At 49.2% G+C, this 27,821-nt stretch overlaps 2 protein-coding genes across 6 annotated transcripts in view; one reads left to right on the forward strand and one right to left on the reverse strand.

Annotated features, from left to right (window-relative positions):
• Positions 1-2,542, reverse strand: part of ODF3L2 (outer dense fiber of sperm tails 3 like 2) — a 35,951-nt gene extending 33,409 nt beyond the window's left edge. The window contains exons 1-2 of the mRNA XM_031948331.1: positions 2,115-2,542; positions 1,752-1,830 (exon numbers count right to left, since the gene is read on the reverse strand). Of these exons, the coding sequence (XP_031804191.1) occupies positions 1,752-1,830; positions 2,115-2,542 (507 nt within the window). The remainder of the gene's footprint in view (positions 1-1,751; positions 1,831-2,114) is intronic.
• Positions 1,476-26,130, forward strand: LOC100917226 (hippocampus abundant transcript 1 protein). 5 transcript variants are annotated; one of them, XM_031948263.1, is made up of 12 exons: positions 1,476-1,572; positions 10,030-10,125; positions 12,031-12,093; positions 13,349-13,476; positions 13,846-13,960; positions 15,579-15,797; positions 16,111-16,224; positions 16,621-16,692; positions 16,803-16,915; positions 17,219-17,316; positions 17,488-17,654; positions 17,735-20,922. In XM_031948263.1, exons 2-12 carry the CDS (start codon positions 10,117-10,119, stop codon positions 17,945-17,947), a joined length of 1,311 nt encoding a protein of 436 aa, XP_031804123.1. In that variant the 5' UTR covers positions 1,476-1,572; positions 10,030-10,116; the 3' UTR covers positions 17,948-20,922. The 5 variants fall into 5 exon arrangements, with proteins under 5 accessions (XP_031804123.1, XP_031804124.1, XP_031804125.1 ...); XM_031948264.1 differs by lacking the exon at positions 1,476-1,572 and adding an exon at positions 2,233-2,624 and having other exon boundaries at positions 20,561-20,922; XM_031948265.1 differs by lacking the exons at positions 1,476-1,572; positions 17,735-20,922 and adding exons at positions 2,234-2,624; positions 26,090-26,130.
• The last annotated feature ends 1,691 nt before the right edge of the window (positions 26,131-27,821 follow it).

Genomic DNA, 27,821 nt, shown 5'->3' on the forward strand with positions numbered 1-27,821 from the left:
TATTTAGTTGGGTTTGTGGGGGTTTTGTGGAAGCAGCAGATGACACAAAGTCTATGACCAAGCATTTAATCCAAATTTTAAAATAAGGTGCTATAAACACCTGAAAAGAAAAATTAAAAATTTAGACTTCTCTGGTATGAGGAGGGCCAAAAAGTTTTTTATGGATTTACCAGATTACCAGGCCACCATGCCCCTAACCCCTGCAATGTGGAAGAGATTTATTTAGGGTCCTATTTATTCTGCTAATTCAAATAATTATAGACTTTTAAAGACTTATGGATTCTCTCTCACTATATATATGTACATATATAGCCACATACACATGTGCATATATGTAAACACATGTGTATGTGTACATAGCTAACATATATACATATATTACACATATATACATAAAACCTGATCCCTCTCATTTGTAAGCTTGTGTATATTTACATATATAGTGAGAAGATACCTATATCCATATCTATTTAGTTGGAAACAATACTATTTGGACTAAATTGCTGTACTTTCAAATTGTACTTTCTTCGGTCTGACTTTGCTGTTTATTAACTATGTGACTTGAGGCAAAGCATTTCTCATTACTGTGCCTCAGTATCCCTCTCTGTAAAATGGATACAATATTTCCTGCTTAGTCTCCCTCTCAAGGCACTGGGTGGGCAAAGAGCTTCACAGTCAATTTTTTTGTTCTTTGCCTTAGAGATAAACATAACATTAGGGTCAAATGGAATATCTGACGTCACCTAGTCCAAACATACTAAAACAGGAGTTTCCCTGAAAAGTGATCATCCAGCCTCGGGTTGAAGGCTTGTTTGTATATTGTATTCTTCCTTAGATTTCTAGCTCCTTGAAGTCAGGGTCTTAGTTTTTGCGTTTTTTGCATTATTCTGTACACCCAGTGCTTAGCACCATGTCCAGCATATAGTAGGTGCTTAATAAATGTTTGTTAGTGATGCTGATGACCCCCAGTGGTGGGAGTACAGTAACAACCTAAGAAGTCAATCCCTTTTTGGACAGCTCTCATTGGTAGGAAATTTTCCCTTATATTAAGCTTAAATCTGCCTTTTTGCATCTTCCACCGTTGCCTTTAATTGTATATGTATTCCTTCTTGAGCGAAGCTCCATGGACGTCATTTCTCTGGGTCTGCTGCCTGATTTTCTCCCTTCCCACTTCGGATGTCTGTTTCTCGGTGTGTAGGACTGCAGCAGGGCTCCAGGCCAGCTGTTGACAGTTGCTCTTTCGTATAGAGTTTCTGCTCACGACCTTCTCCCCCCTCCGTCACTTCTTCCCCTTTCCCCAGGGAGCAGCTCTCCTTTTGTCGATTGTCCGGCAGCCAGCCCCCTGACTCAGAATCACGCGCTTCTGCGGCTGTTTGCCTCCGTATGTAATGGGGGCAGCTCCCCAACAACAGAGCTGTTGTTCTCCAAAAGGGTGAGAACCCAAGTCATAGCTCCCTTTCTCTGTGCCTCCAGTGTCTGGGTTCTGGGCGATGTCTTGCCCATCCTCAGCTCCCGGGGTAGGAGCCAGCCTGTAAGCCGAAGCATCCTAGCTCAAGCCATCCGTCCGTCCAGGTAGAAGAGGGTGCAAAGGGGCTTTGATCATTATGGAAACCAAAGATTGAGGGGAGGGGGGGCACTCCTCCGGGAAGGGGGAAGGAGGGAGGCTGCTTTGGTCCCCTAGCAACATGACTCCCAGCTCCTAGCAACGAAGACCCCAGCTCTTAGCAACCAAGAACTCAGCCCCTAGCAACCAAACTCCCCGCTTCTGGAAACATGGTTGCCTGCTTTCGGGTCTGGGTGCCCCAGCTCTGGCCAGCCCCAAAGTAGCATCTGGCAGAAGAGAAAGCGCTCAACTATGAGAGGGGTGCGTGACGGAAGGAGAAGGAAAGGGGACGAGGGGGGAGTGAAGGAGAGATTTGTGACCCCCGGTATTCTGGGAAACCAGCTCCGAACTAAAGTCACCTGGGGACTCAGCCAAGGCAAGGACTTCCATCTTCATCCCTACCCCTCTACAAAAAAAAAAAAAAAAAAAAAAAAAAAAAAAAAAGTGGCGCAAGGCATGATGGGAATTGTAGTCTTTTCTGTGGTTTCCCCTCACATCTATCTCACCCCACCCCACCACCGTCTCGCTCAATGCCCCTCCCGCGGAGGAGCAGAGCACGCCGGGAATTGGAACCATTGAGGGCGGGCCTGAGTTGGGCGCGCAGGCTGCTGGGAGTTGTAGGCGGGGAGGAGGCGGCGTGGTTGCGCACGCAACCGCGGCAGGCGGAAGTGGGTCGCTAAGGAGGCGGAGAAGCCGCCCGCCTGCCCGCCCCGGGAGCTGCGCCGCCGCCGCTGCCTCCGCCTCCGCCGCCTCCGCCGCCTCCCGCCGCCGCTGACAGGCCCGCGGCCCCTGGGCGGAGAGCGAGCGGGCGGGCGGGGCCCGGGCCGGGCCGGGCCGGGCCTGGCCGGGAGCGGGGAGAGCGCCGCCCCGCGCCCCGGGGCCGCAGGATGAAGGGGCCGAGCCCGAGCCGGGGGCGCCGGGCCCAGGAGGCGGCACCATGACTGGGGAGAAGAAGAAGAAGAAGCGGCTCAACCGCAGCGTGCTGCTGGCCAAGAAGATCATCACCAAGGACGGAGGCGCCGTGAGTGCCCGGCGGCCCCGCTAACCCCCTCCCCGCCCGGGCCCTGCCGGCCCCGGGGGCGCCCCCTGCCCAGCCCAGCCTCCTAGGCCCCCTTCCTGCCGGCCCCGGGGGTGCCCACTGCCCAGCCCAGGCGGCGCCCCCTGCCCGCCCAGGCCCCCGGGCCCCTTCCCTGCCGGCCCCGGGGGCGCCCCCTGCCCGCCCAGGCCCCCGGGCCTCCTAGCTGCCGGTCCCCCGGGCCCCTTCCCTGCCGGCCCCGGGGGCGCCCCCTGCCCGCCCAGGCCCCCGGGCCCCTTCCCTGCCGGTCCCCCGGGCCCCTTCCCTGCCGGCCCCGGGGGCGCCCCCTGCCCGCCCAGGCCCCCGGACCTCCTCCCTGCCGGTCCCCCCCTGCCAGCCCAGTGAGGGCCAGCTAGATTCTTAGATCCCTCTCTTGCGGCACCACTAGGTCCTGCCGAGCCCCTGAGATGCTCTCACTACCCCCCTGTGTGAGCGCCTCTCAGCCCAGGCCCTTCAAGCCCCAGGCTTCCCAGCGTGGCTGCTTGAACATCAGGCCCTGCAGCCTCTGGGAGAGAAGGGGGTACCGCCTCGCAGCAGGGGTCCTGCCAGGCCCCGGGCATGCCCCAGTCCAAGCCAAGTCCGTTGGTGGTGTGCCTTCCCTTGGCTCCCAGTTATTTCAGATGGCCGGCCGGGTCTCGGGCTCTTCTGCCCTCTTCTCCATCAGCCCTTACCTGGGCTCCCATCTAATGGACTTAGTCAGCCAGTATTTATTAAACACCTGCTGTCTGCCAAGGATTGTTGTAAGCCCTGGGGAGATCCAGAAAGGCAATAAGCAATTCCCTGGTTTCAATGCCTTGCGGTTCCCAGCCGCTGCCCCTGAGCACCCCTAGATCCCAGTCAGTACCCTGTTAGTGCAGGCCCTCTTTCCATCAATCATTTCCCAGCCCTACCCCTACCACAGTCCCCCCCTACTCCTGCCTCACTTTCCCCATCTTTCCCTCTGCCTCATTTTTCCCTTTCATTCACTCAGCCTGGTCCGGGACGTTCTGGCCTCAGATCCCACCTTGGACCGTGGCTTCTTAGACGTGTGCCATTTCCCCCCTCCTGGCCTTCTGCCTGCCCTGTCCCCTGTACATTCCTCCTGCTCCCCACTAGACTTTTTAGACCTCATTGTTCTTATATCTTCTCCATAGGCGGCCAAGCCCTATTCTCAATCCCTCCTCACTTTTTCCAACTATGCACACCCAGTATTTTCAATCCATTCTCATCTCCTTCCCCAGCATTCATTAAATCCCCTTCCTACCTGTTTCCCCATGTTGATCGCCGCCATACTGTCCCCAAGTCTTTCCCATTTTGTCCCTTCCTGCACACACACACACCACTCTTCCTTCCTTTTGGCCCCATTCTCCCTGCCATTACCTCAGCTGCCTCCATCCTCTTTGATTGTCACCACCTTTGATTGTCCCTTAATCTCTTCCAGACACATAAATATCCCCCTTATTCCTCCTTCCCCTTTCCTGCCCTTATATATATATACCATGCAAATTGCCCCATCTGAACTAATGTCCCTCTTCCTATTTCCCCCCCCCATTCCCCTTGCCTTTGTTACCTTCTTAAACAACCCTCTTTCTCTTGTCCTTTCTCTTTTCCCTTTGCCACTTTTTCCTCAGTCCCTGACTCCTCCCTAATTTCTTGTTCCTTTGCCCTTCCAACACTGGCTCCCTGCAGCTATCATTCCTTCTCACTTATGGAGAAGGGCAGCAGGGTAGATTGGAGACGGGATTGAAGCTACAACAACCAGATTTTCTAGTACTGCCTCTGCCGCTGACTTATATGACCTTGTACTGTAGCTGGATGAAACTTTCTAGTCTCAAAAAAATTATTGTACCCTGCCACCCACACCCACTAACTCTTCATCTTTATTCCTTTGCTTCCTGACTACATGCTTCTCTTCCATCCCAGTAAAACTGGCTGATTCCAATGATCCTGTCTTGAACTTCAGCAGACTGTATTTTGATCACTCTTGGTTTGTCTACTTCCATCTTTAATTTCCATTGGTGTCTTTCCTCTGATTTTTGCCTACCTCAAGATACTTGAAAGATGTTATAACAATTCCCACTTCCAGCCCTCATGCTTTGGGGACAAATTAGACATTAGCCAGGTCAGGGAGCTACCTACAAGCCCAAGGCCACTTCCCTAGACAGGCCTGGATCTCTAAAAGCATTCATATAAGGCCTTGGCTGGGCAGGTGTAGGAAGAAAATCTAAATTCTGTATTCCATGAGTATTACAGACATGGCTCACACTTCAGAGTACAGCTCAGACTTGTAATTTACTGCAATCATTGGGAAATTGTTGTTCTGTTAAAAGTTCAATATCTTATATTAAATGGATATATTCAATCTCAGCCTTCCTCTATGTCCTATCCTGAGTCACCAATCAACACAATGCCTTGAAGGTCTTACTATTGTCCTGAGTGTTTTTCAATTTGAGTTCACTTGACTCTGTCTCTCTGCTATCAAGTAGAGAGTGCAGAATTGCTTTCCAGAGTCCTTTGGGGACTAAAACCAGCAGTCATTTTCCCAGAGGAGAAGCAATGAATGGAACCAAGAAACTCAGTACTAACTCTGTCACCATGGGAGAGAAATGAAATTTTGTGACATGATATTTGAGTCACTTGAAACCACAGGATATCTGGATGGGCCAAAGTAGGTTAAAATTCATTGTTATCAAGTGGTCTGGTTGAGAAGCCAGAGCTGTCTTCATTCCTCTTTCTAATTGTCTTTATTTGGATTTTGAAATTTCCATTGACTGAGTCTTTAGGATCAATAATCCTAAATTTGGGGAGTCAAATTCAGTGATTCCAGACTCCAAATAAAACACTATCCAGTGACATCAAGGCAGGAATATACATTATAATTTTTTTAAGCATATGTGACCAAGACACCGAAGAGGGCAATACTTATTGGAATCTCAATGGAGGGATCTTTGAAGTTCATCACATCCTGCTAACTCCCGACTAGCGTATAACTCCCCTCAACCATGTCCTGAGTACTCATCTAATTTTTGTTTGAATACCTTCAATGATGGTACACGCACAACTTCATGAGACAGTTTCTCTTTATATTTACTTTAACTCCACTTCCCAGGAACTTTCTTCCCTATTAGTTTTTGCTCTGCCCTATAAAGCTGCACAGAATATATCTTCCCTCTCTGCCCATGATAGCTTTTTAGATATTTGGAGATCATGATTATATCCCTTTTCCAATATCTTTTCTTCTCTAGCCTAATCACCCCCGCTTATTTCAACTGTACATCATCTAACGAGGTTCTGAGTCCCTTCATCCCATTCAGGTCCCCTCTTGTGGATATCTTACAGTTTGTCAGCATCCATCTTCAAAACATGTTCTGAGAATTGTACACAGAACTCCTGGTGTGATCTGTCTAGGACAGAAGACAATAGGACTATTAACTCCCTCCTTTGTGATCCTATTGATTTCATTGAGTAAGGTCAAGTTGACTTTGTCAAGAAGCACATCATGCACTGAGTTGTTCAGTTATATTGAAATTGAAAACCCTAATCTTATACTTGGTTGGTTGGTTGTTTTGGTACTAATCTACCAAAATCTTTATCCCAATTAAGTTTTATTTTGTTTGATTTGGCCATTGTTTTAATGTTGAGAATTTTTTTTGAAACAGAAATTGTTACCCAATAATTTCTTAGCCTTTCTAGTTTACCTTCCATCCATAATTGTTTAACCCGGATAGGCCTTTCTCAAGAAGTTTGAGTTTCTACTTCACTGATTCTACTTTTTAAGGTTGTTAATCTTTGTGTTTTGAATTTTTCTTCACTCAATAAGGCTTTTAAGATATATGTATCCCTTTCAAGGGAACCTTGGATTAAAGAGGAACAAGGTCTATAATATGTTGTCAAAGAAAGAGCTGAAGGACAAAGACTTAGTCTTCTGAATTGGTGGTTCCTATATGTCATGAGCCTTACAGAGAGACCTTCATTTACTTGCCCAGGGCTGGAAATCCTTTTATACTGGATAGAAAAGGAAGGAACAGAAGTATTGCACATTCTGATTGAAAAGAAAGAGTACTGAGCTGAGGCAGGAGGTCTGGTCTCTAGTCCTATCTCTGCTACTAACTCTTTGTGTGGCTTGGAGGTAAAGGTTTTTCCTTCTGGGCCTGTTTTTCTGTCTATAAAGTGAAGGGGTTGGACTTCATAATATCTTAGAGGATCTTTCCTGCCCCAACATTCTCCATGTTACGTCACACACTCAAGAATTTTTTTTTTTAACCTTATTGCTGGGTGCTGTATAAAACAGATTTAGGCTGTATGATCTTTGAATGGAACAGACCTGAGATTCTGTGGAAGTAGAAGGGGTGGGTCTCCTGCCCTGAAAGAGATACTCTAACTAAGATCTCAGAGATGAGGCTAAGGAATAAAACAATTAGAGAACAGATGTGTAAATGCTAAACTAATAGCACCAAAGATACACTGCTAGATATGATAGATATGTCATGTGATTTGATTTAAATTATTTTCTTTTTACAAGAGGAGGCTGACTGGGATCTACCCCAAAATGACTGATATAAATATGCAGACAGCATTACAAAGCTTACAAAGAAAGAAAGAAAAATTAATTAATAGCACCAGAAGAATTCATTTCTAGGGAAGAAATTTTACTGACTTGTATGCAAGTCTGTGTTAATTCCAAGAGTTATTGTTAAGGCTGTTGGAGAGCCTCCTCTGTACTGTTAGCTTATTAGGGACACATCAGTGGCATTATCCATCAAGAGAAAGTTGTTTTGATCATTGTATTTGACTGATAGTTGAAACAGGCTTCCTTATTTACGCTGGAAACAAGTCAGTTCTGAAGAAGAGCATTGGAAGAGCAGTCTTTGTAAAAATGGTCCAACCTGTTAGCTCCCTGGTTCACTGGAAACTGAAACTTAGAGTGAGGCAGGCCATTTGTCACTTCCATCCAAAGTTAGTGAAGGGCTCTAACAGGTTGGTTTTTTAAATGCAAACAACCATCAACAAAAACAGATAGCCAAATAAATGTATGAAATAAGGAATATAGGCTTATACAAGACAATAAACATTCATTATGTCCTATATTTTAACAGTAGAATCAAGCAGTTTAATGAACAAAACGTACCTTTGTTCTGTCTTCCCTTCTGAACCATTCTGAAGCTCTGTTACCTTTGGCTGTGTTGTCTTTTTTCTATATTTCTGTTAGAGGATGTTTTTCTAAGTCAAGATTACCTAGGAGGTGGAGCCCCAACACAGACACTGGTGACCGCTTTTTGGTTCTAAATATTCATTGTTTGGGGAGTAAGGAGCTACCAAGTTTAGAGGAAACACTGCCCCTGCCTTGGAGGACCTTGTTGTCTAGTAGTTAGTTGTGTTTCTTCAAAAACCATCTTGGGCACAAACTCTTTCATGCTGCCTTCTCTTCTTGTCTCCCTGGCTCAGAATGTTCTCGCCCTCAAATTCTTCACAGAACTTTGGTTTTCTTGGCTTCTCATATAAATCAAAGGGGGTGGATGGATGACCTTTAGAGTCCCTGCCAAGCCTCAGTCTATGCTTCTTTGACTTTTATTGCGTTCTCCCATCTTGTATGTGTACATATTGTACACCCTGCTATTAGTAAATCCTCAAAGGTGTGGGGATGAGATTGTCTTTGGTCTTTCTCTCATCAGCTCACCCAGCATTAGACTTCACACACAGTAAATATTTAATTGAAATGTTGGAGATGTTTTATCAAATGGGGGAGCAAATATCTCAAAAGTTTCCTTCTTACTTGTTGGCTATTTGAATAGTAACAGAGGAAAATTTGAGTGTGAGCCAGGATAATGAGACAGAAAAACAAGAGTTGAGGAGCCAGAGATTGGATCAGAGTGTTATAGTGTCCCTTGAGAAATTGCTTTGAAGAGAAGAGATGGGCATAGCTGATCTTAGGATGATTTGAATGTTTCAATCCTTTTCCTATTCTTTTTTAAAAATTAACTCTTAAAAAAAAAAGTAAGGAGATAGACATGGCAACCGACAGAGCTATAGAATGTGAGAGCTGGGAAAACCCTGAGAAGAGATCTCGTTTTGCCTTCTCTTCTTATAGAGGGGCCCTGGAGAAGAGAGCAATTACAAGGTCACACAATGATGAGTTAGCCCCCATGGACTGCAATCCAGGGCTTGCTCCACTCAGCTCAGAGAATAGTTAAAAATCTGGAGACGGATGTTGTCTGACTGGGAGGAAGACTTTGCCATCATTGTGGCTATATTTTAATGAGGGCTGATAAAACTGGATTGACCACTCTACTCAAAATGTAGATGAGTGCATAGGCACTGAATTTGCATACTGCAGGTCACTCCCCTCTCTGCCACTTGTCTTCAAGTAGCACTAGCCACCGTGCCCTGCCACTGACCTGAAAGCTCCTGGAGCCTGGGAAAAGAATCTTGGCTTTTAAAATTTATTCTCTTTTCCCTTCCTTGGATTGGCTGGAAAGAATAAGAAGTGCATCACTCAGCATTGGCTGGAGCAAAACTGCTGAAGAGTCTAGAACCAGTGGTGTGGCCCCAAGAAGCAGGCTACCTCTCGATTTGGGGGGAGCTCAAGACTTTGATCTGGGAAAGAATGAAGCTGTTTGAGGTCCACCAGGTTATCAGGCTGGAGGGCTGGAAAGTGGGAAAGGCTTAATAGCTTTGTGCCAATTTTCAGTCCTTGATGAAATCATTGGTTTGGGGCTATTTCTAAGTAAGATTAGCAGACCTTTCTAGTTCTGAGGCCCATTTCAGTACCTTTTATAAAATTGGGGATACTGGCCAAGAACAAGGATTTCCATTTTAGACTGGCCCTGGCATTCACTAGTTTTTAACTGATGTTTCTAAAACTGCTTGGCCTGGATATCCTTAGTCCAGTTGTACCCTTGTGGAGCGTACATTGGAGTAACATTTGAATGCCTAGATTGGCCTTCCAGGGACATCTAGATCATCTATTCAGGCTCTAGCTATGCTAGCCTAGGTGAGCTGTATGCAGGATTTTAGCCAACAAAAGCTGAGTTTATGTGCCACCCTTATAGGAATGGGAACTCGTGCCTAATCCAGGGCCCCAGACTGTGCTGGCTACATTTTCACTGAAGGCTACATGGATTCCTCAGGTTGCTAGAGCCCTTGAACTTCTGACCTTATCGATTAAGCCTGGCTGAACTTCTGGGGCCTTGGAACCAGAGGGGTAACAACCTGGGAGATATTTACATTTGGCTTTTCAGAACAAACAAAAGCCTTTCAAGTTCTTGATTTAGTGAAAACTCTTTAATCAACGTCCTTTCTTCCCTTCCCCCAAGCTGATTCCCTTGTGCCTTACCCTTCATCCACTTACCAGCCAGTCCTGTTGTTTTTTCAGCGACAGGGGATTGGCGAGCCTAGTGTATACCATGCCGTGGTGGTGATCTTCCTGGAGTTTTTTGCCTGGGGCCTGCTCACAACCCCTATGTTAACGGTGAGTATCAATTACCTCCTTTTGGCCCCAAGATCTGGAAGAGTAAAGATAATTTGACTGAACAGGTTCCCAGTAGAAGCTGGGAAAATTCCCATAAAGCTAAATGGTGGGGTAGATCGTCCAGAGCTCAGGCTCTTTACTGTCACTACTGTTTCTGGAAAAAGGGCAAGTCAGCCAGGCTCCCTTCAGGTCTCTTTCCCCACCTTGAGAAGCACCTACGCATTGAACACTAGGAAGATAGAGAATCTACTTCTGTCTCCAAGAAGATTGTGATTTTCCTGAAATATGGAAGCCAGAAATTGACCTCACTTTAGCAGCCTTGGTAGAAAGAACAGTGTTGCCATTTTATCAGGAACGAACTAAGTAAGCAGTGTGTGAATGACAGACTTGTGACTGGGCTCACCTCACCCTCTGCCCAGCCATGCAGATCCCCACTCCCCAGGGAGCAGAACATTGTGTCTTTGTTGCCTACACTAGGACGAGCTGTAAGAACCATCCCCTTAGGAAACCAGAGGAAGGTAGGCAGAATGGAATGAACCGTCATGAGATGTGGGCCCTGGTTTGACCAGGAGCTGTACCAGATCCTCCCGGCCACCTCAGTGTGAGGGAGCACAGGAAAGGCTGCACTCGCCACTTAATAGAGGCCTGGATCATGTCTGGAGGCCTGTCACCTCCTTGACTAGATTGGAAGAGTCAAGGCCTTCATTGGTTCTTTATGGCTCTGTGCCATTGGACAAGTAACTTCTGAGAGCTGAGACTCAGTCTTCTCATCTATAAAGGGGGGAGAATAAAACTTGTGCTTCCTCCCTCCTGAATGTGTCATGAGGATAACATGAGCTCCAGACTTCAGATAGGGCTCGGCTAGCCCCAGATTTTCTCTTGTGATTCTGTGATTTTCTAGGAGAATGGGTGAAAAGTATTTTGTCCCTCTAAATCACTATAAAGATGGCAGCTGCTCTTATTTTGAAGGATCCAATTATCCAAATCTTAACATTGTCACCTTTTATTCTTAAGTACCCCCTTTCTGTCCCCAGTCTGTGGACCCTGAAGAAAAAAGCCCCTCATTTGCCCCCTCCCACTACCACGCACCAGCCCCCATCCCTGCGGTGTCTGTCTGCTCCACCCCTATTTGAGGGTAAAACAGCTTTGACCTTGTTCAGCTTAAGGTGGCTTGGCTCTTAGTGGAAGAACAAAGAAAAACACTGCAAGCACGCCAAGTGCAGAGGGGTTACTTGAAAGAAAAAATTCAGAAATCCAAGCTTTGGAGCTTTGCTTTTAAAGGGAGGTGGCGGGGGAGGGCTAGAGTCTCTCAGCCAGCAACCCCAGGGAGAAGCCTGTTTTCAGACTTGTTTTGGGGAACTGGGGTGTCTTTGAACATGACATGGTTTAATGGATTGGTGGGCCCTGCTCTGATTTCCTGTTTCTAGGAAATTGCCTTTTTCCAAACTACAATGGCCCTTAGAAACCTATTTTCTGGGTAAAATGCAGGAATGCTAAACCAGTGTAGAGGAAAATGGATAAAAATAGGACGTGGGAAGAAGCTAGCTGAAATGGTAAGAAAGGGCCAAGCAAAAAGAGTTTGGGGAGGCCATTAACAGGAATATTCCTATCCACAAGGTCTTACAAGAATAGAAATTTTTTTCCCCAAATAATTTCCACAAGTTACAGGACTTCTCATGCCCAGTTTATCAGGTGGACAGGACTGCTGGTTTTCACATCCCAATTTGCCCAAGCCTGAGCCTTAGGGTCAGCAGTGGGCCAGGCCTTGAAATCCCCTCCTCCAGAATGACCTACAGACCCTTGAGTGAAAGTGGCAGCAGCAGAGAAGGGGTGCTGGGCAGTGGGGGCAAGGGAGAGCACCATTCAGCACCTGGCAGCCTCATGGAGTTCTGGTACTACCCACAGGTATTGCACCAGACATTCCCACAGCACACTTTCCTGATGAATGGCCTGATCCACGGAGTCAAGGTGAGGTTCAGCTGGCACCTGGCATATTCACTCTCCCCTGGTTCCCCTTATAGCCCAGGGACGGCACCTGGCAGTGACCCCAGGCCTTTCATCCCCTGCCTCCCACTAGGCCATGGCCTCTGGCCAGCTCCAAATGGACAAACATAACATTGCCACAGTAACAATGGGCCCCTTTGTGCGGGGGATTCAGGGCTGAGCAGGGGAGTCATGGGGACAGCACTCTCCTTCTCCATGCCTGGTGGACAGAGCCAGGGGGCTGGGAAGAGGAAGCCACTTTCAGCAGAAGGCTCTGCTTTCCCCAGTAACAACAATAACCAGCGTTTATGTAGTGTTTTAAAGGTTTGCAGAACGTTTTACGAACATCTCATTGAATCCTCACAACAGCCCTGGGAGGTCAGTGCTATCATGACCCCCATTTTGTAGGTGAGGAAACCAAGGCAGTAACTTGCCCAGGGTTACACAGCTAGTAAGTGTTGGGCGGGATTTGACTTTGGGTTTCCTTGATCCCAGGCTGGGTGCTTTTTCCACGGAACCCCCAGGCTTCCTTTGCCGTTCCTTGTCTTTGTATCACCACTTGCTGACATCCTGATGGAGGTTCTCCTCCGGTGGCAGACAGGATGTTTGCTAGAAGGGAGTGCTGGGGGGCAGGGGGCCTGAGACCGGTGCCCTAACAGGAGGGTGGGACGGAGGCCAGGAAGCTCCTCAGAAGCGCAATCATCATTGTCCAAGTCATTTCTCCTAGAGAAGTGATGGGGACGGCAACTTCTGCCCTTTCCTCTTGAAGGGGGGGCTTTCTCTCTCTGTTTCCTCCCCCCAAGGCAGTTGCAATTAAGTGACTTGTGCAGGGTCACACAGCTAGGGAGAGTTGTGTTTAAAGCTGGATTTGAACTCGGGTTCCTCTGACTCCAGGTCCCGTGTGCCTTCCAGCTGCCTCCCTGCCTTTTTCTCTTTAGGAGATGGGAAAAAAGAAAAAGTTCATTTTCTGACTGCCCGTGTGATGCATTTTTGAACGCATGGGTGCCCACCTGTGCCATTCCTCTGTGCCTATAGCTTCATGGCAGCAGAGGTGCCAGGCCCTGGAGACCCATGAGCTTTGGGGCTATGGTCAGGGAGGAGGCTGGGGCTGAGCCCAGGGCGGGACCAGGTAGAGCTGGTACATCAGCTTCCGGGGGGGAGGAGGGGGACTGCCCAGCCAGGCTCCTGGCCCTGGCCTCAACCTCACCGAACCCCCGCTGCCGCTGCTCCTGTCTTCCAGGGCCTGCTGTCTTTCCTCAGCGCCCCTCTCATTGGCGCCCTCTCAGATGTCTGGGGCAGAAAGTCATTCCTCCTCTTGACGGTGTTCTTCACCTGCGCACCCATCCCACTGATGAAGATCAGCCCCTGGTGAGTGAGGGGTCCTGGTGTGGCCGTGACTCAGGGAGGGCGGGAGCTTCCCTCGGTGTTCTCCCCTCCCATCCTCTCCAGCAGGGGCCCCTCGGGCTCCTGGCATTTCCCTAGCCCCTGCTGGCCTTGACTGGCCCCTGCTGACCCCTGTTGGCCCCTGCTGGCCTTGACTGGCCCTTGCTTTACTGGCCAGCAGACTCCCCAAAGCCGAGTCTGGTGCCTCAGTCACCTCTGGGCGGCAGCACAGCCTCAGCAGAGAGGGAGCTGACGCACAGCTGGGGGGCCAAAATCCAGGGGTGGCGTCCTGGGGAGGGTGGAAAAGCCGGGACGCGGCGAGGAGCTGGGACAAGGTGACGCTCTCTCCTTCAGGTGGTACTTTGCAGTCATTTCCATGTCAGGCGTCTTCGCAGTCACCTTCTCCGTCATCTTTGCCTATGTAGCTGACATCACCCAGGAGCACGAGCGGAGCACAGCCTATGGCCTGGTGAGCCAGCCCTGCTCTGGGATGGGAATCCTCTCCTTCTGCCCCTTGCCCACACCCTTGCGGGCGCCATCCCCACCAGCCGTCCTGCCACCCTGCTCTGGCCACTGAGGTGGATTTTGGCACCCGGCCTGGGACTGAGGTCCAGAGCCCCCTGAGACCTCCAGGCTGGGATTCTTTCCCTGGCACCACACCCTAGACCCGTGTTTCACCTCTCCCCTTTTAATTAGATGGCCGTCTTTGCCGAATGGCAGCTAGGAAGCTCTTGTTTTCATCCCAAAGCTGTGACTGCTCCCTTCCCCTTTGCTGTCGTTGGTACCATCATCCTGCTGGTCACCCCCAGGCTCCAAATCCTGTGTATCTTCCACTCACCAGCCCAGCAGTAAATGAAGTGCAAAGTCCTCCTCGTTCTTCCTTCCCCTCCCAGACCCCTCATGCACAGCTTGCACCCCTTTTTGTCTGCACACTCGCAGTGACCGTCCCCTCAGCCACTTGACCTTCAGCCCCATATCTAGGCAGTCAGTCCGACACAGCCCCCCGACCAAGCTTTCTGATGCACAGCTCCCTTCATGTCTGTGGACTGTTGTAATGGGGCTTCCCTTGACCACCAGCCAGACCTGCCAGAGGTCCTCCACAGCATTTCTCCCTTCATATAGGGACTCCTCCCTTCTCTCTTGGGTCATTGCCCTAATTTATTAATTGGTCTTCTGATTTGTGGTTTCTCTCTCCAATCTGTGCTCTGCATAGTTGCCAGACTGATACTCCCAAGTACAGTTTGGATCATATCACTCCGCTGCTCAAGAAGCTTCACTGGCTCCCTTTTTCCTTTGGCATAAAATCTCCCCACAGTGTGGCTCCAGCTGATTTCACATTATTCTCCCTCATAAAACTGTATTCCCACTACACTGTCCTCCTTGTTCCTGTGTGTGATGGGCCATTTCCCAGAGTCTTTCTCGTCACAGAGCTTCGCTTTCTCCCCTGTGCCTTCAGGGTTGGCTCTTAGCAGCACCTCAGGCTCTCCCCATCCTCCCCATGACTACTTTGTATTTATTTCAATATGGTCCCTGCTCCCCCCAGGACAGTATAAGGGGCTTGGAGACAAGGATGATTTTGGCTTGTCTCTGCATCTCCGGCACTTCGGACCATGCTGGAACATGGGAGGGGCACGTAAAAGCTTCTCACTGTCCCTTTGCTCCCAAGCTTGCCCCCTGGCACAGCCTCCTGTGCTGCTCCACTCATGAATGGGTGACAGCATCTAAACACAAGGTGGTGGCTCAGAGATGTAACACACATAAGGGGCCAACTTTGGGGCCCGCTGCAGGGCTGGACTCTGCAGCCCTTGGGGCCCCTCTCACAGAGCCAGGCAGGAGCCTGCATTTCCTTAACCTCCCCTTACCTTATCCCCATCCCATCAGTTCCTCATCCCCGTTTGTGTCTCCCCGACTCGCTGTCACCAACAAGATACTTCACAGGATTGTCCAGGGAAGGTAAAAAGAGCAAACGGGCACGAAGTAAGCACAGGCCCCCCAGGAAGCCGGCCAGAGCTCCCTGACAGTCGGGCAGTGCAGCCCCTATACCAGCGAGGGGCCAGCTGAGCGTCCCCTTTGTCCTTCTCTCCCAGGTCTCCGCTACCTTTGCTGCCAGTCTGGTGACAAGCCCAGCCATCGGTGCCTACCTGTCCCGCGCCTATGGGGACACACTGGTGGTAGTGCTGGCCTCAGGCGTGGCTCTGCTGGACATCGGCTTCATCTTGCTGGCTGTGCCCGAGTCCCTGCCCGAGGAGATGCGCCCAGTGTCCTGGGGGGCTCCCATCTCCTGGGAGCAGGCCGACCCCTTTGCTGTAAGTGTCCCCACCTTTCCCATTCCCCCGCCCTCCAGCTGGAGGCAGTCTCACTAAATGGAGGAACCTGTCTGAGGGTGGCTTGGCACCTTGGTGGATTGACAGCGGCCCCAGGCATCGTGGGAACCTTTTGGAGGATAGAATCCCCCTCAGAGAGTGGCTCTCCTGGAAACGTCAAGCCCTGGGATAGGCCGGGAGGAAGAGGACGGGTTGGGGGAAGGGTGCCGGCCGTCTTTCAGATGGCATCCCTCTGTGCCTTTGCGCGGGGAACATGTCCTTCTCTGCCTCTCAGTGTGCCCCGTGTCTCCCTCAGTCTCTTCGGAAAGTGGGCCAGGACTCGACCGTGCTTCTCATCTGTATCACTGTCTTCCTCTCCTACCTACCAGAAGCTGGCCAGTACTCCAGCTTCTTTCTCTACCTGCGCCAGGTGAGTGAGCCCAAGGTCAGAAGCAGGAGCCCTGGGCAGCCTGGACAAGAAGGGATTCAGGAGATGGGGTGGGCCACCTGCTTGCCCTGCAGAGATCTCTTCCGAGAAATCTTGGAGACTTCTTGGATTCGGGGAGAGGCTCCCAGGCTGAGCTGGACACAGCTCCCCAGGACTCCTGGCTCCATCGAGGCTCCTCCGTCACCCTCCCTCCCATGAAGAATAAGCAGGAGCCAGCTCAGCAGCAGCTGGACTCGGACTCCAGGAAGGACGCTTGACCCAGTCTTGTACTGGAGGGAGGATCCGATCCATAGGGGACTAGAACCTCTTACCATTCTGGGTCCCAATCTAGACTGTCACTTAAGCCCAGACTCTGCTCTCCTTCTCTGGTCTTTGCAGGTAATTAGCTTTTCCTCAGAAACAGTGGCCGCCTTCATTGGTGTGGTGGGGATTCTCTCCATCCTGGCTCAGGTAAGGGTCTCTGCCCATTCCTGCCCTGTCATTTTCTCTCCCAGCCCCCAGCCCATCCCACCCCCACCCTTCTGGCTCTCCTTTGGCAACATGTGCCTGTCCCCTTCCAGACAGTGGTGCTGGGGATCCTGATGCGCTCCATAGGGAACAAGAACACGATCCTGCTTGGCCTGGGGTTCCAGATCCTACAGCTAGCCTGGTACGGCTTTGGCTCCCAGCCTTGGTAAGCACCTGCCCAGAGCCCCCTCCTCCATGCCCCTGCCTCCTTCCCCTGCCCTCCCTGATGCCTTGGGCAGGGACATTGGACATGTCACAGCCTCTACTGAAGAGGTCTGGGCCCTCAAAGGGCAGGATCGTCAGAACGCGCCTCCTCCAGAGGGACTTTGATGCTGCTCGAATTCTCTCCCCACTCCCTTTAATCCGTGTGGGGGAGCCCCAGTGTCAGGGTTGGGGCCCCGAGGGGAGCCCTTAACCCTGCTCTGGCCCAGTCCGTGTCAGTCCAAGGCCAGTCTCATTCCTCCCCCAGGATGATGTGGGCCGCAGGTGCGGTGGCTGCCATGTCCAGCATCACCTTCCCCGCCATCAGCGCCATGGTGTCCCGGAATGCAGACCCTGACCAGCAAGGTAGCTCTGGCTTTGCTCTCGGGGCCCCAGGAGGCAGCAGTGAGGGGGTGGCTCGGCCCAGGAGGAGGACCCTGGCCCCGAACTGAGGCTTTCCCTGCCCTGTGCTTGGGGGGTGAGAGCCACCCAGGGCACGGAGTGTCAGAAAAGGACCGGGCTTTCTCTGCCCCCCAGGGGTCGTCCAAGGGATGATCACAGGCATCCGGGGGCTGTGCAACGGTCTGGGCCCGGCTCTGTATGGCTTCGTCTTCTATCTCTTTCACGTGGAGCTGAACGAGATGGTGGCGGTGGAGAGCCTGGAGAAGGCCGCCAAGCCCAACATGGCCAACCCTTCGGACGAGGTGAGGACCGCCCCTCCGCTCCCCCCGCCCTCCCCCGCCGGCCCTCACACTTACCCCCTTCCTGTCCTTTGCCCTTCTAGCGGAGCATCATCCCCGGCCCCCCTTTCCTCTTTGGAGCGTGCTCAGTCCTGCTGTCCCTCCTAGTGGCCTTGTTCATCCCTGAGCACAATCATCTCACACTGCGGTCCGGCAGCCACAAGAAACACAGCAATGGTGCCCAGAGCCACACACACAGCCCCCAGGCGGGCGGCCTGGATGGCAAGGAGCCCCTCCTGGTGGACAGCAGTGTATGAGGGGAAGGGAGAGGCCAGGAACCACCACCTTCCCCCAGCCCACCCCATCGACTGCGGTGTGCTCGATGCGGACTGGACCGGGTGGGAGGGCAGGCGGTCACGGACTGTACCACTAATAGCAAATGAGAGGACCAAGGAGACTGAGGCCCTCAGAGCCAAACACAGATAAACACAGCTACCCACAAACTCAGTCCCAATGGTGCAAAACTAGGCTTCTGTCATCCATCCAGGGCTGGAGAATGGGAAGGAGTTGGGACTACACCACGTGAAGACAGGCTAGTGTTAGACTCACCTGCTTCTGGGGAGCTGTGGACTTTGAAATGGGACCTGCCAAATCCTCGTTTTGCCAGGGAGCGGGGGAGTGCCTGAATCTCAGGTCCTGGCCCACTGCCCTCCCACAGTCACAGGAGGCACTTCCGATTCCCCCTGGGGTGAAGGGGGACCAGGCAGAAAAGGGACCAGCAACAGCAGACCCACTGTCCGCGTTAGCTAGCCAGAACTGACCCAACCCCGTGGGCCCCTCTTCCTTGGCACCCAACCAAATGTGCCTGCCCAGCCCAGGATGCTCTTGGCAGGGAGCTCCTTGCTGATGGTATCGTAGAAGGCAGAGATTTCCCATATCCTCGTGAGGGGTCCCAGTTTTTCCTACAGAAACCCAAAAGAGATTTCCCCCCTTTATCAGGTCCGTCTGCTTTGCAGCAGCCAGAGGGTCAGGTTTGTCATGGTTCTGAACTGGAGGAGTGGGGGAAGCGGGGAGCCCACCAAAGGAGGGGAGATCAGGGACCCAGAGGCACTAGGACATTTCCAGTGTATGCACCCATTATTGGCCCTGCAGCTGCCATCCAAAAAACCCTAGAGCTTGTGGGTCAGAGTAATGGCTGACTGGGTCCCTGGAACCCCAGGTCCTCAAGGCACTGCTCCTGCATTTGTGGGGTCAGTTCTGGGGAGTGAAGACTGAGGCCAGGAACCTGCCACGCCCCAGCCCCCATCCCTAGAGGTCTAGGGTCTAGATCTAGAGATCTAGATGTCTCCTTGCCCGTACACATTCGAGAGCAGCAGAGGATTCTGGGATGCCCAATAACTAGCCCAGATGGTCACAGCAAAGCCCCTCTAAGGAAGGTCAGGCTGTCTAGGTGACACTAGAAAAGCAGCCACAAGGCAGGAGCACAGAAATGACCCAGGTTAGACTCCTCTGGCTATAGGGATGGTGGTGTTGTTTTCCCCATGTTGCTTTTGGTTAGATTTGCTGGTGGCCCATGTTGCTTTTGGTTAGATTGCTGGTGGCCCTTGCCTACAAGGGCCCCATGACTCCCTTCGCTTGGAGCGGCCCCGGTGCTGGGCCGGCTGCCATCAGTGCTCCAGCTTTGTCCCTGGGTTGTGGCCAGTGGAGGTCAGGTACGGGTCTGGGGCAGCCTGTGGCTCTGCCCTCCTCCCATCCCCCAGGAAAGACCTGCCACAGCCCATGTCAGGGATTTTGTCCTAGGAGGGGGTCCCAAGCTTTCCCATCATTCCCAACCAAGCCTTTTGTTTACATACAGAGCAGTTCCAGATCCCTAGCCTACATCCCCAGGAAGGTGGAAGGCTTTTAGGGATTCTCTGGCCCCTCCCCATGAGTCCAGGAGCGAGTGCTTCCTTGGGAATTTCCTCTGGGGTTCTGCATGGGGGAGGTGGCCAAAGCTGCTTTGCCCTCAGCCCGTCCATCCGTCTCCTTCATCCAGGACCTACAGTGCTGGAGCCAGAGCCATCCAAACATTGTAGAAATGAGCCCACCCTGGGAGAGGAGGTGGCGGTGGCCTTTCCATTTTGCACTTTAGTCTGCAGGGACCGGCGGACCCGCAGTCCCGTTTCTCCTTCCTCTTCCCCTTGCAGCCCCATGCCCACCAAGGTTTTCTTTCCAACAGTTGGCCCATTTTCTGGGTAGAGACATCAGAAAAGCAAAATCTCACTCATCCTTTCAAAAGGTCACGGAAGACCATTTCAAAAATTCAAATTAACAGACCAACTCGGGTTATCAGGCTGGGAGCCTCTAGGTCACAGAGACACCTGTGGTAACCTGGCATTGCCAGGAACAGAGCTCTGAGCAGTCAGCTGATCCCCTCACCCCAGAAACCACAAGGCAGGGACCAGGCCCATGGCCCTGATTCCAGCAAGCTTCCCCCACCCCCGCCTTTGCAGGCTCCTGCCCCCTAAAACAATCCCTCAAAGCATGTTTCGTCCGGCCCTCTTGCCTTTGCCCCAGTCCCTGAAAGGCACCTAGTTGCCAGGGCTGCGTGAAGACCCTTGTGGATCTGATAGGCCCCGTGTGTCCTGGAAGCCGTCCAGAGACCACTCTTTCTGCCAATTTTATGTTACACTTTGTAAGAGGGGAGGGGGGAACGTGAACCAATTATTGGAAAGGGCATTTCCCCCTGTGCAGCTTTTCTGTTCAGCCAGGCGGTGCCACTATTGGAATGTTGGCACAAGCCGCGGGCCAGCTGTCCCTGGGGTGTCCCTGGGGCCACGTTGCCCCCTTCCCTCCACCCCCCCGGTTTGGGGCCTACGGCAGCCCCTTCTTGCTCTGGCCCTGCCTTCCTCTCTGCCTAGTTCTCTTCTGGTTTACCTTGCCCTCCTCAGGGACCCAGCTGGGGGATTTGAAGGAGTCCCAGTGGACCTGCTGTTGCTGAAACAAACATGGAGACAGTGATGTGAGCTGGCTCTTGGCAAGTGGCCAAGGTTTCATGTTGGTTCTGCTTGGTCCTCCTCCCTCCAGGACCCCCACTCCCCACTCCCTACCGTAGCCAACCTCTGTTTTCATTAAGAAGGGACCAGCCCTATACTCTGGAATTGATGACGTTAACCCCCTGGTGTGTTGTTGATTTTGTGTTTTTAGCTGATAACTCAGTACAATTTAGTTGATTTCAGATTGTGTTTAGATACAGGTGCCCCCCTCCTGGTTATTTATTAAACAGCTGCTTTCTTCTTGCAAAGAAAAAAAAGCCAGTCTCTGCCTGTGTGTTTCTGCCCGGTGAGCTGTTTGTTTGGCTCATCTAGCTCCTGAGGTCCCGTCCCAGCTCTGATGCTCCCTGTCCTCGGGGAGCCCAGTAGGGAGAAAAGGCACCTTCTGCCAGAGGGCCCGCCCAGCCCTGCCCTGAACCAGCGCACGCAAGCGCGCTTCCTGGAGGCTCCAGCCTGTGGCTGCATCCTTGGCAGGCCATCCCTGGCTGTCCCAGCTCCTTTGTTACCTTCCCTTCCAGGAAAGCTTCACGGGGCTCGTCTCCTCAGCCTTCATGGAGGTTTCTGTAAAAGGAAATGCGGCCTTTCCCCTCTGCCAGTCATAATTTATACCCAGTGAAAGCCACCTTCTCGTCTCTCACAATCCACTCCCTCCCCCTTAAGGGAAGGTCCGATTCTCCCAGCGGGACCCACCTTCAGGGAATATTTGGCTCTTAGAGTTAACACAGACTTCCACTTAAATAATCAGGTCCAGCTGGATAAAACCCCAGAGGCAGAGAAAGGGGCTCCGCAGGGGACACCAGCAGCAGTATTTGGAATTCCAGGTCAATGGAAGCCAGGCTCTTGGGGGGGGGGGGGGCGGCGGGGGGGCGGGGGGGGGGGGGGGGGAGCGGTCTTCCAAACTCCACAGGTGCTCAACAGTCAACACCTGCCAAGGTGCCAGGCTTGTTGGCTTAACCGTGTACAGCCAGGATCGTAAACTCAACCAACCGACATTTATTTGCCAAACATCATAAGCCTGGACATCATGAGCCAGTCCGTGCTTCCAGGGGGTTCACGCTCAATCAGAGGGAACAAACGTACGTGTGCCTCTACAAACAAATGTCTGTATGTAGCTATGGACAGAGTAGATCCGAGGGGCACTAGTGTCTGGGGGGATCAGGAAAGGTTCTGTACACAAGGAGGTGGCCCTGGGACTGAGTCATGCAGAGACTGCAAGAATGCATCCCAGGAGGGGCAGCTAGGGGATGCCGTGGAGTCGGGAGGACCTGAGCTCTAATATAGAGTAGCCCTGTGAATTCCCTGGGCAAGTCACCTAAGCCCCAGCCAATACAAAGGCCCAGGCATGGTAAATAGAGTATCAGAACAGGATAGAATGAAAGGGCGTGGTATGGAATGAGGCTAAAAGGACAAATTGGGGCCAGAGGGTGAAGAACTTCGGACATGAAACAGGAATTTAGTGTTTGATCTTAGAGGTGAGAATCAAGTATTTATGAATCACTTACTCTATGGGATGCAGGGGATACAAAGAAAGGCAGAAGGCAGTCCTCACCCTCAAACTCAGTCTAATAGGGGAAGGAAAGGAAACTTAAATAATATCCTAAAAAAAATTCTGGAGTAGTTGAACCCACCTTAAAAAATAATACGAGGCCAAGTGGTAAAACAAACACAAAAATCCAATAAGGGGAAATATGTATCTTAAAAAGCAGAATTGGCCAAATGGAAAAAAATATATACAAAAGTTCATTGAAGAACTCCAAACGTAGACTTAGCCAAATAGAAAAGGATTGAAGCTCATTGAAGAAAATAACTCCATAAAAATTAGAATTGAGCAAATAGAAGGTAGTGACTATGAAAAATTAAAACAAAAAGCATAAAATAAGACTATGAAATATCTCATTGAAAAAATAACTGACCTGGAAAATAGATCGTAGAAATAATTTAAAAATCATTGTACTACCCAAACATCATGATCAAAAAAAGGGGCTAGATATCATCTTTCAAGAAATTATCAAGGAAAACTGCTTTGATATTCTGGAACCCGGGGGTAAAAGAGAAATTGAAAAAATCCAGCAATCAACTGGAAACTCTTAGGAATAGCCAAACTCTAGAGCTCTCAGAACAAGGAGAAAATATTGCAGTCAGAAATAATTTGAGTATCATGGAGCCATAGTCAAGATAACACAAGATTTAGAAGCTGCTACTGTAAAGGATCAGAGGGCTTGGAGTATGATATTCCACAGGGCAAAGGAGCCAGAATTAGAACCAAGAATCACCTGTCCAGCAAAACTGCATTTGATTCTTTAGGGAGAAAATAAACATTCAATGAAATAAAAGGACTTTCCAGCATTCTTGATGAAAAAACTTGAGTTGAATGGCAAATATGACTTTGAAATACAAGAGTAAGGAGAAGCCCAAAAGATAAAGAAATAAGGGACATAATAAGGTTAAACTGTTTACACTACATGGGAAGATGATACTTGATACATGAAATACATGAGAACTTTCCAATTATTAGGGCAGTTTGAAGAAATATAGAGGGTACAAGTGTGAGTTGAATATAGAGGAATAGTATCTAAAAAAATAAAATTAAGGGCAAGAGAAATGTACTGGGAGAAAGGAGAAGGGAAAGGTAGAATGGAGTAAGTTATCTTACATAAAAGAAGCAAGAAAAAAGCTCTGATAGGGAGGGAAAACAGTTATCAGTTATAACTATGAAAAAGATTTGAAGCAAATTTCTCTGATAAAGGCCTCATTTCTCAAAGAACTGAGTCAAATTTATTTTTAAAAGCCATTTTTCCAATTGATAAAACGATCAAGAGTCTCGAACAATTTTCAGATGAAGTAATCAAAGCTCTATAGCCATATTGAAAAAAAGTCTTAAATCACAATTGATTAGAAAAATGTAAATTAAAATAATTCTGAGTTATTACTTCACACCTATTAGACTGGCAAATGTTGTAAAGGGTGTGGGAAAATTGAGACAATCCATGGTTATTGGAATCATGAACTGATTCAACTATTCTGTAGAGCAATTTGTAACTATGCCCAAAGAGCTATAAAACCATGCATATCTTCTGACTCAGCAATAACACTACTATGTCTGCATCCCAAGAGAAATAAAAGGGGAAATGACCCATATGTACAAAAATATGTATAGCATCTCTTCTGGTGGCAAGGAATTGGACATTGGAGAGATGCTCAATCAATTGGGGAATGACTGATGAAGTTGTTACTTATGATTGTGGTGGAATACTACAGTGACGTCAGAAATATACAGATGCTCTCAGAAAAACCTGGAAAGACTTACACAAACTGATGCTAAATGAAATGAGTAGACCCAGGAGAACAGTATACACAGAAACAGCAATACTGTAAAATGATCTTAGCCCTTCTCAGCAATACAGTGATCCAACAAATCTGAAGGACTTATAATGAAAAATGCTATCCATATCCAGAGAACGAACTGATGGTATCTGAATACAGATTAAAGCATAGTCTTTTAATTTTATTTTTCTTGAAGTGACCTTTGTCATTTGTTTGCCTCAGTTTCCTCTTCTGTAAATTAAACTGGAGAAGCAAACCACTCCAGTATCTCTGCCAAGAAAACCCCAAATGGGGACATGAAAACAACATACTTCCTTTTAAAAATCATTAAACAAAACCATTCAGAAGTGTTTTTGATGGCTAACTAATAACTCCTTGGTATAGCACTTACTTCCAGAGAGTTGTTTCTCTTATTGGGTTTAATATACAAAAACTCCTTTAAAGAAGAAAATTGTATCTAATATAGTATTTTCAGGCGGAGATGCCATGTGCTATTGATAGGACTTAGAAGTCCTGAGTTCTTGCCACTGATTTGGGCTATCTTAGGCAGCCTCAGTTTCCCTTTGGAGGCTTCTGTTAAACAACTTTAAAATGAGGTTTATCTCCAGGGTCTTCTAAGATTCATTCCAATTCTAACATTCACTCAATGATCCCATAATATTCCCCATCTTAGGAAGGGAGTGAGTAAATCTTTCTCTCTTATTTTATATAGAGGAACCGGAGACATCTAACTTTAGGATGTTAGTAAGGTTAGTTCTGGGACTGAGAAAAGCATCCTTGTGCTCAGCCTTAAGGAGCTTAGCATCTATTAGTAGAGAAAGTCAAGGCAATTATAGCATTTCGGTGCCAGCTAACCAGTAAGCACTGAGGGGGAAGAGGTAATGGAGTCAGGAAGGTTGATGAAGGGAAACTTCCCGGGAGATGAGTTTTGAGGCTAGGAAGACATTCAGCTTGGGAAAGGCTGGTCCCAGGGCCTTGAAGGGACCTGCCTCTTGGGGGAGCTCTAGAGGGAGACAGACAGGATCTGCTGACATGGCTGAGACCCCGGTGGGAACAGGGGAGAGACCGGAGATGAGATGGTCTGAGAAGCAGACAGCCGGTTTTCGATCAGATTTCTTCAGCCAGCCGATCCAAGGACCCGATATTAGCTGGGAGGCTCTTGACAATTAGCATCTTTATCACCTCGGAAAGTCCAGAAAGCCTAAAAAGATGAAGTGAATTTCAGGGCTGGGAGAAGCCAAACTAGGGAGCCACCTGGTGGTGGCAGGTGCCAGAGACAAACCGGCTACTTGGTGCTGGATCAGAGGACTTGAGAAGGGAAATGGATGATTAAGGACATTTCAGCCAAATCTCCCATTTTACAGATGAGGAAACCGAGGCTGAGAAGGTCAGTGACAACTATATCCTACTGGAATCAGTCCTGACCTGCTTGATCACAATCACCTTTCTTGCCTTCTGCCCTGATGTTGTTGAATATCTGGGGAACTCCCACCTCGGACAGCCCTGTCCTGATTGGGAAGAACCAGTCTGTCTAACAGCTCCTAGCCCCGCCTTGCTCCTCTCCAAGCATCCTGCCGTTGGCCTGCCAAAGCACTCCATTATCTACTTTAGGAACAGAAATAAAATGGAAACCACCGATGCTTCTGGAAAATGGAAAGCACTATCCCTGGAACTTCCAGAGTCACTACTCCCCTTTATATCGATCTCCCTCCTATTAAAATGTAAATTTATTGAGGGCAGGAACTGTCTTGCTTTTGCATTTTTTTCCCTATTGTTTGCACATAGAAAGGCCTTAATAAAATATTCTTTCATTTATTCATTTATTCCTTCTCCTATTGGTAAATTACTCCCCAAATCTCCATTTGAGGAAGGCCTCATGTCATTCTTCTAGCCTGGTTCAGCCCCTAACTCCCCAGACTTTTCTACTCTTATTTTCTTCTTCCTTTTTAGATCCCTTTTATGTGATATCTTCTCCCATTAGAATGTAAGCCCCTGCAGCCCTTTTTGTAATGGCAAGGAATTGGAAATTGAGGGGATACCCGTCACTTGGAGAATGGCCAAATAAGTATAATATATGAATGTAATGGAATATTATTGTTCTAGGAGAAAAGATGAGCGGTCTGATTTCAGAAAAGCCTGGGAAGACTTTCATGAACTGATGTTGAGTGAAGTGAACAGAACCAGGAGAAACTTGTATACAACAGTAACAAGATTATGTGATGATCTTTTCAACAATGAGATGATTTAAGTAATTTCAGTAGACTTGTGATGGAAAGTGCTATCTATATCCAGAAAGAGAACTATAGAGACTGAATGGATCAAAGCATAGTTTTCCCCCTTTTGTTGTTTGCTTGTTTTTTTTTCTTTCTTTTTTTTTTTTCACTTTTGATCTTGTGCAGCATAATGAATATGGAAATATTTGAAAGAATTGCACATATTTAACCTATATTATGATTACTTGCTGTCATGGGGAAGAAGGGAGAGAGAGGAAAAAAAATTTGGAAGACAAGGTTTTGCAAAGGTGAATGCTGAAAATTATCTTTGCATATATTCATTTGTTTTTTTGTTGAGGCAGTTGGGGTTAAGTGACTTGCCCAGGATCACACAGCTAGAAAGTGTTAAGTGCCTGATGTCAGATTTGAACTCAGATACTCCTGACTTAGAGGCTGGTGCTCTGTCCACTGCGCCATCCAGCTGCCCCCTTTGCATATATTTGGAAAAATAAAATACTATTAAGATGGCACTGTTCATCTACCTTTGGTGTCTGTCTTTTACCTAATTCTCACCTTGGGCATAAGAAGCTATAGCATGTGCAGTGTCCATACCCCAGTAAAATTATCTCAACAGACAAGTTAAACCAGGTTGAGGGTAACCAACAGGCCTCAAAACCATCAGTGAGTTAGAGGGGTGTCTGTCCCAAGCACATGAAGTTTTCCCATCAGAATGGGCAGCTGTGAACAGTCTATTCCAGCAGTCATGAAGTCAGCCAAAGCAGGTGCTGCAGAGCGCTTACAGCTTAGCCAGACATCAGGATGCCAAGGTCATCCACTGCATCCTGGCCCAGTTGTCCTGAGTTGGATGACTCTGGAAGAGAGAGTGAGACTCAGGGGTCTGTGCAACTCGATGTCTTAAATCCAATTTATCCAATTAAATCCAATTATTTAATCCAATTCACTCAAGTCCAATTTATTCCCAAGACAAGATCTTATCCCATAATGTCACTAGTCCCCTTTGAAAATTAAAAACAAGAGGCTGAAGGAAGGGCTGAGCAAGGATTATCCCAATTCCCCAAAAGAGGAAGCTAAAATATAAAGAGGGGAGGTATCAGACGCAGAACCAGAGTTCAAAGCTAGACCCTCACTTATCTCCCAAGCCAGAGTCTTTCCAAATGAGCCTTCGCTCTCCTCTCCAAATTAGGAGGGCCTGTCATCTGGTTTGGAAGGAAGTCTCTTCAAGGGAGGATAGAGTTCCTACGGCTCTCTTAGCAGGCTTCCTCCCCTGGGTAGGGGTAAGGAGCCAGGATAAAGCCAGGAAACAGGTGAGAGGATATAGGGCCAAAAGGAGAACCTCTGCCTCCACCTCTATGAAAAAGCCATCTGTATGGGAAGAGTGTGCTCAGGTTAGCCGCTGGACTCAGTGCTCCAGAGGGGCTGACTGAGCATGAGGGACAAAGGGATAAGCGTAAACCTGGTCCAAATCTAGCAAAGCTTGGAGTTGGGTCAGGCAAGTGGACTCGGTTCCATCTTCAGAGGCTCCACCATTGTTGTGCTCTATTACCAATCACAAGCCATTGCTCTTGCCTCTCAAAAGTAAGAAAAAGTGCTCCTTCCAGTCC

This window comes from Sarcophilus harrisii, chromosome 1, assembly GCF_902635505.1.
Source record: "Sarcophilus harrisii chromosome 1, mSarHar1.11, whole genome shotgun sequence".
Classification (NCBI taxonomy): domain Eukaryota; kingdom Metazoa; phylum Chordata; class Mammalia; order Dasyuromorphia; family Dasyuridae; genus Sarcophilus; species Sarcophilus harrisii.

What these genes read in the sequence shown, in the direction of transcription:
- LOC100917226 (XM_031948261.1), top strand. Translation starts at nt 2,541, where the DNA reads ATGACTGGGGAGAAGAAGAAGAAGAAGCGGCTCAACCGCAGCGTGCTG. An exon ending in AGCAGGCCGACCCCTTTGCT is followed by an intron (nt 15,798 to 16,110) that starts GTAAGTGTCCCC and finishes TGTCTCCCTCAG; the next exon opens with TCTCTTCGGAAAGTGGGCCA. An exon ending in TCTTTCTCTACCTGCGCCAG is followed by an intron (nt 16,225 to 16,620) that starts GTGAGTGAGCCC and finishes TGGTCTTTGCAG; the next exon opens with GTAATTAGCTTTTCCTCAGA.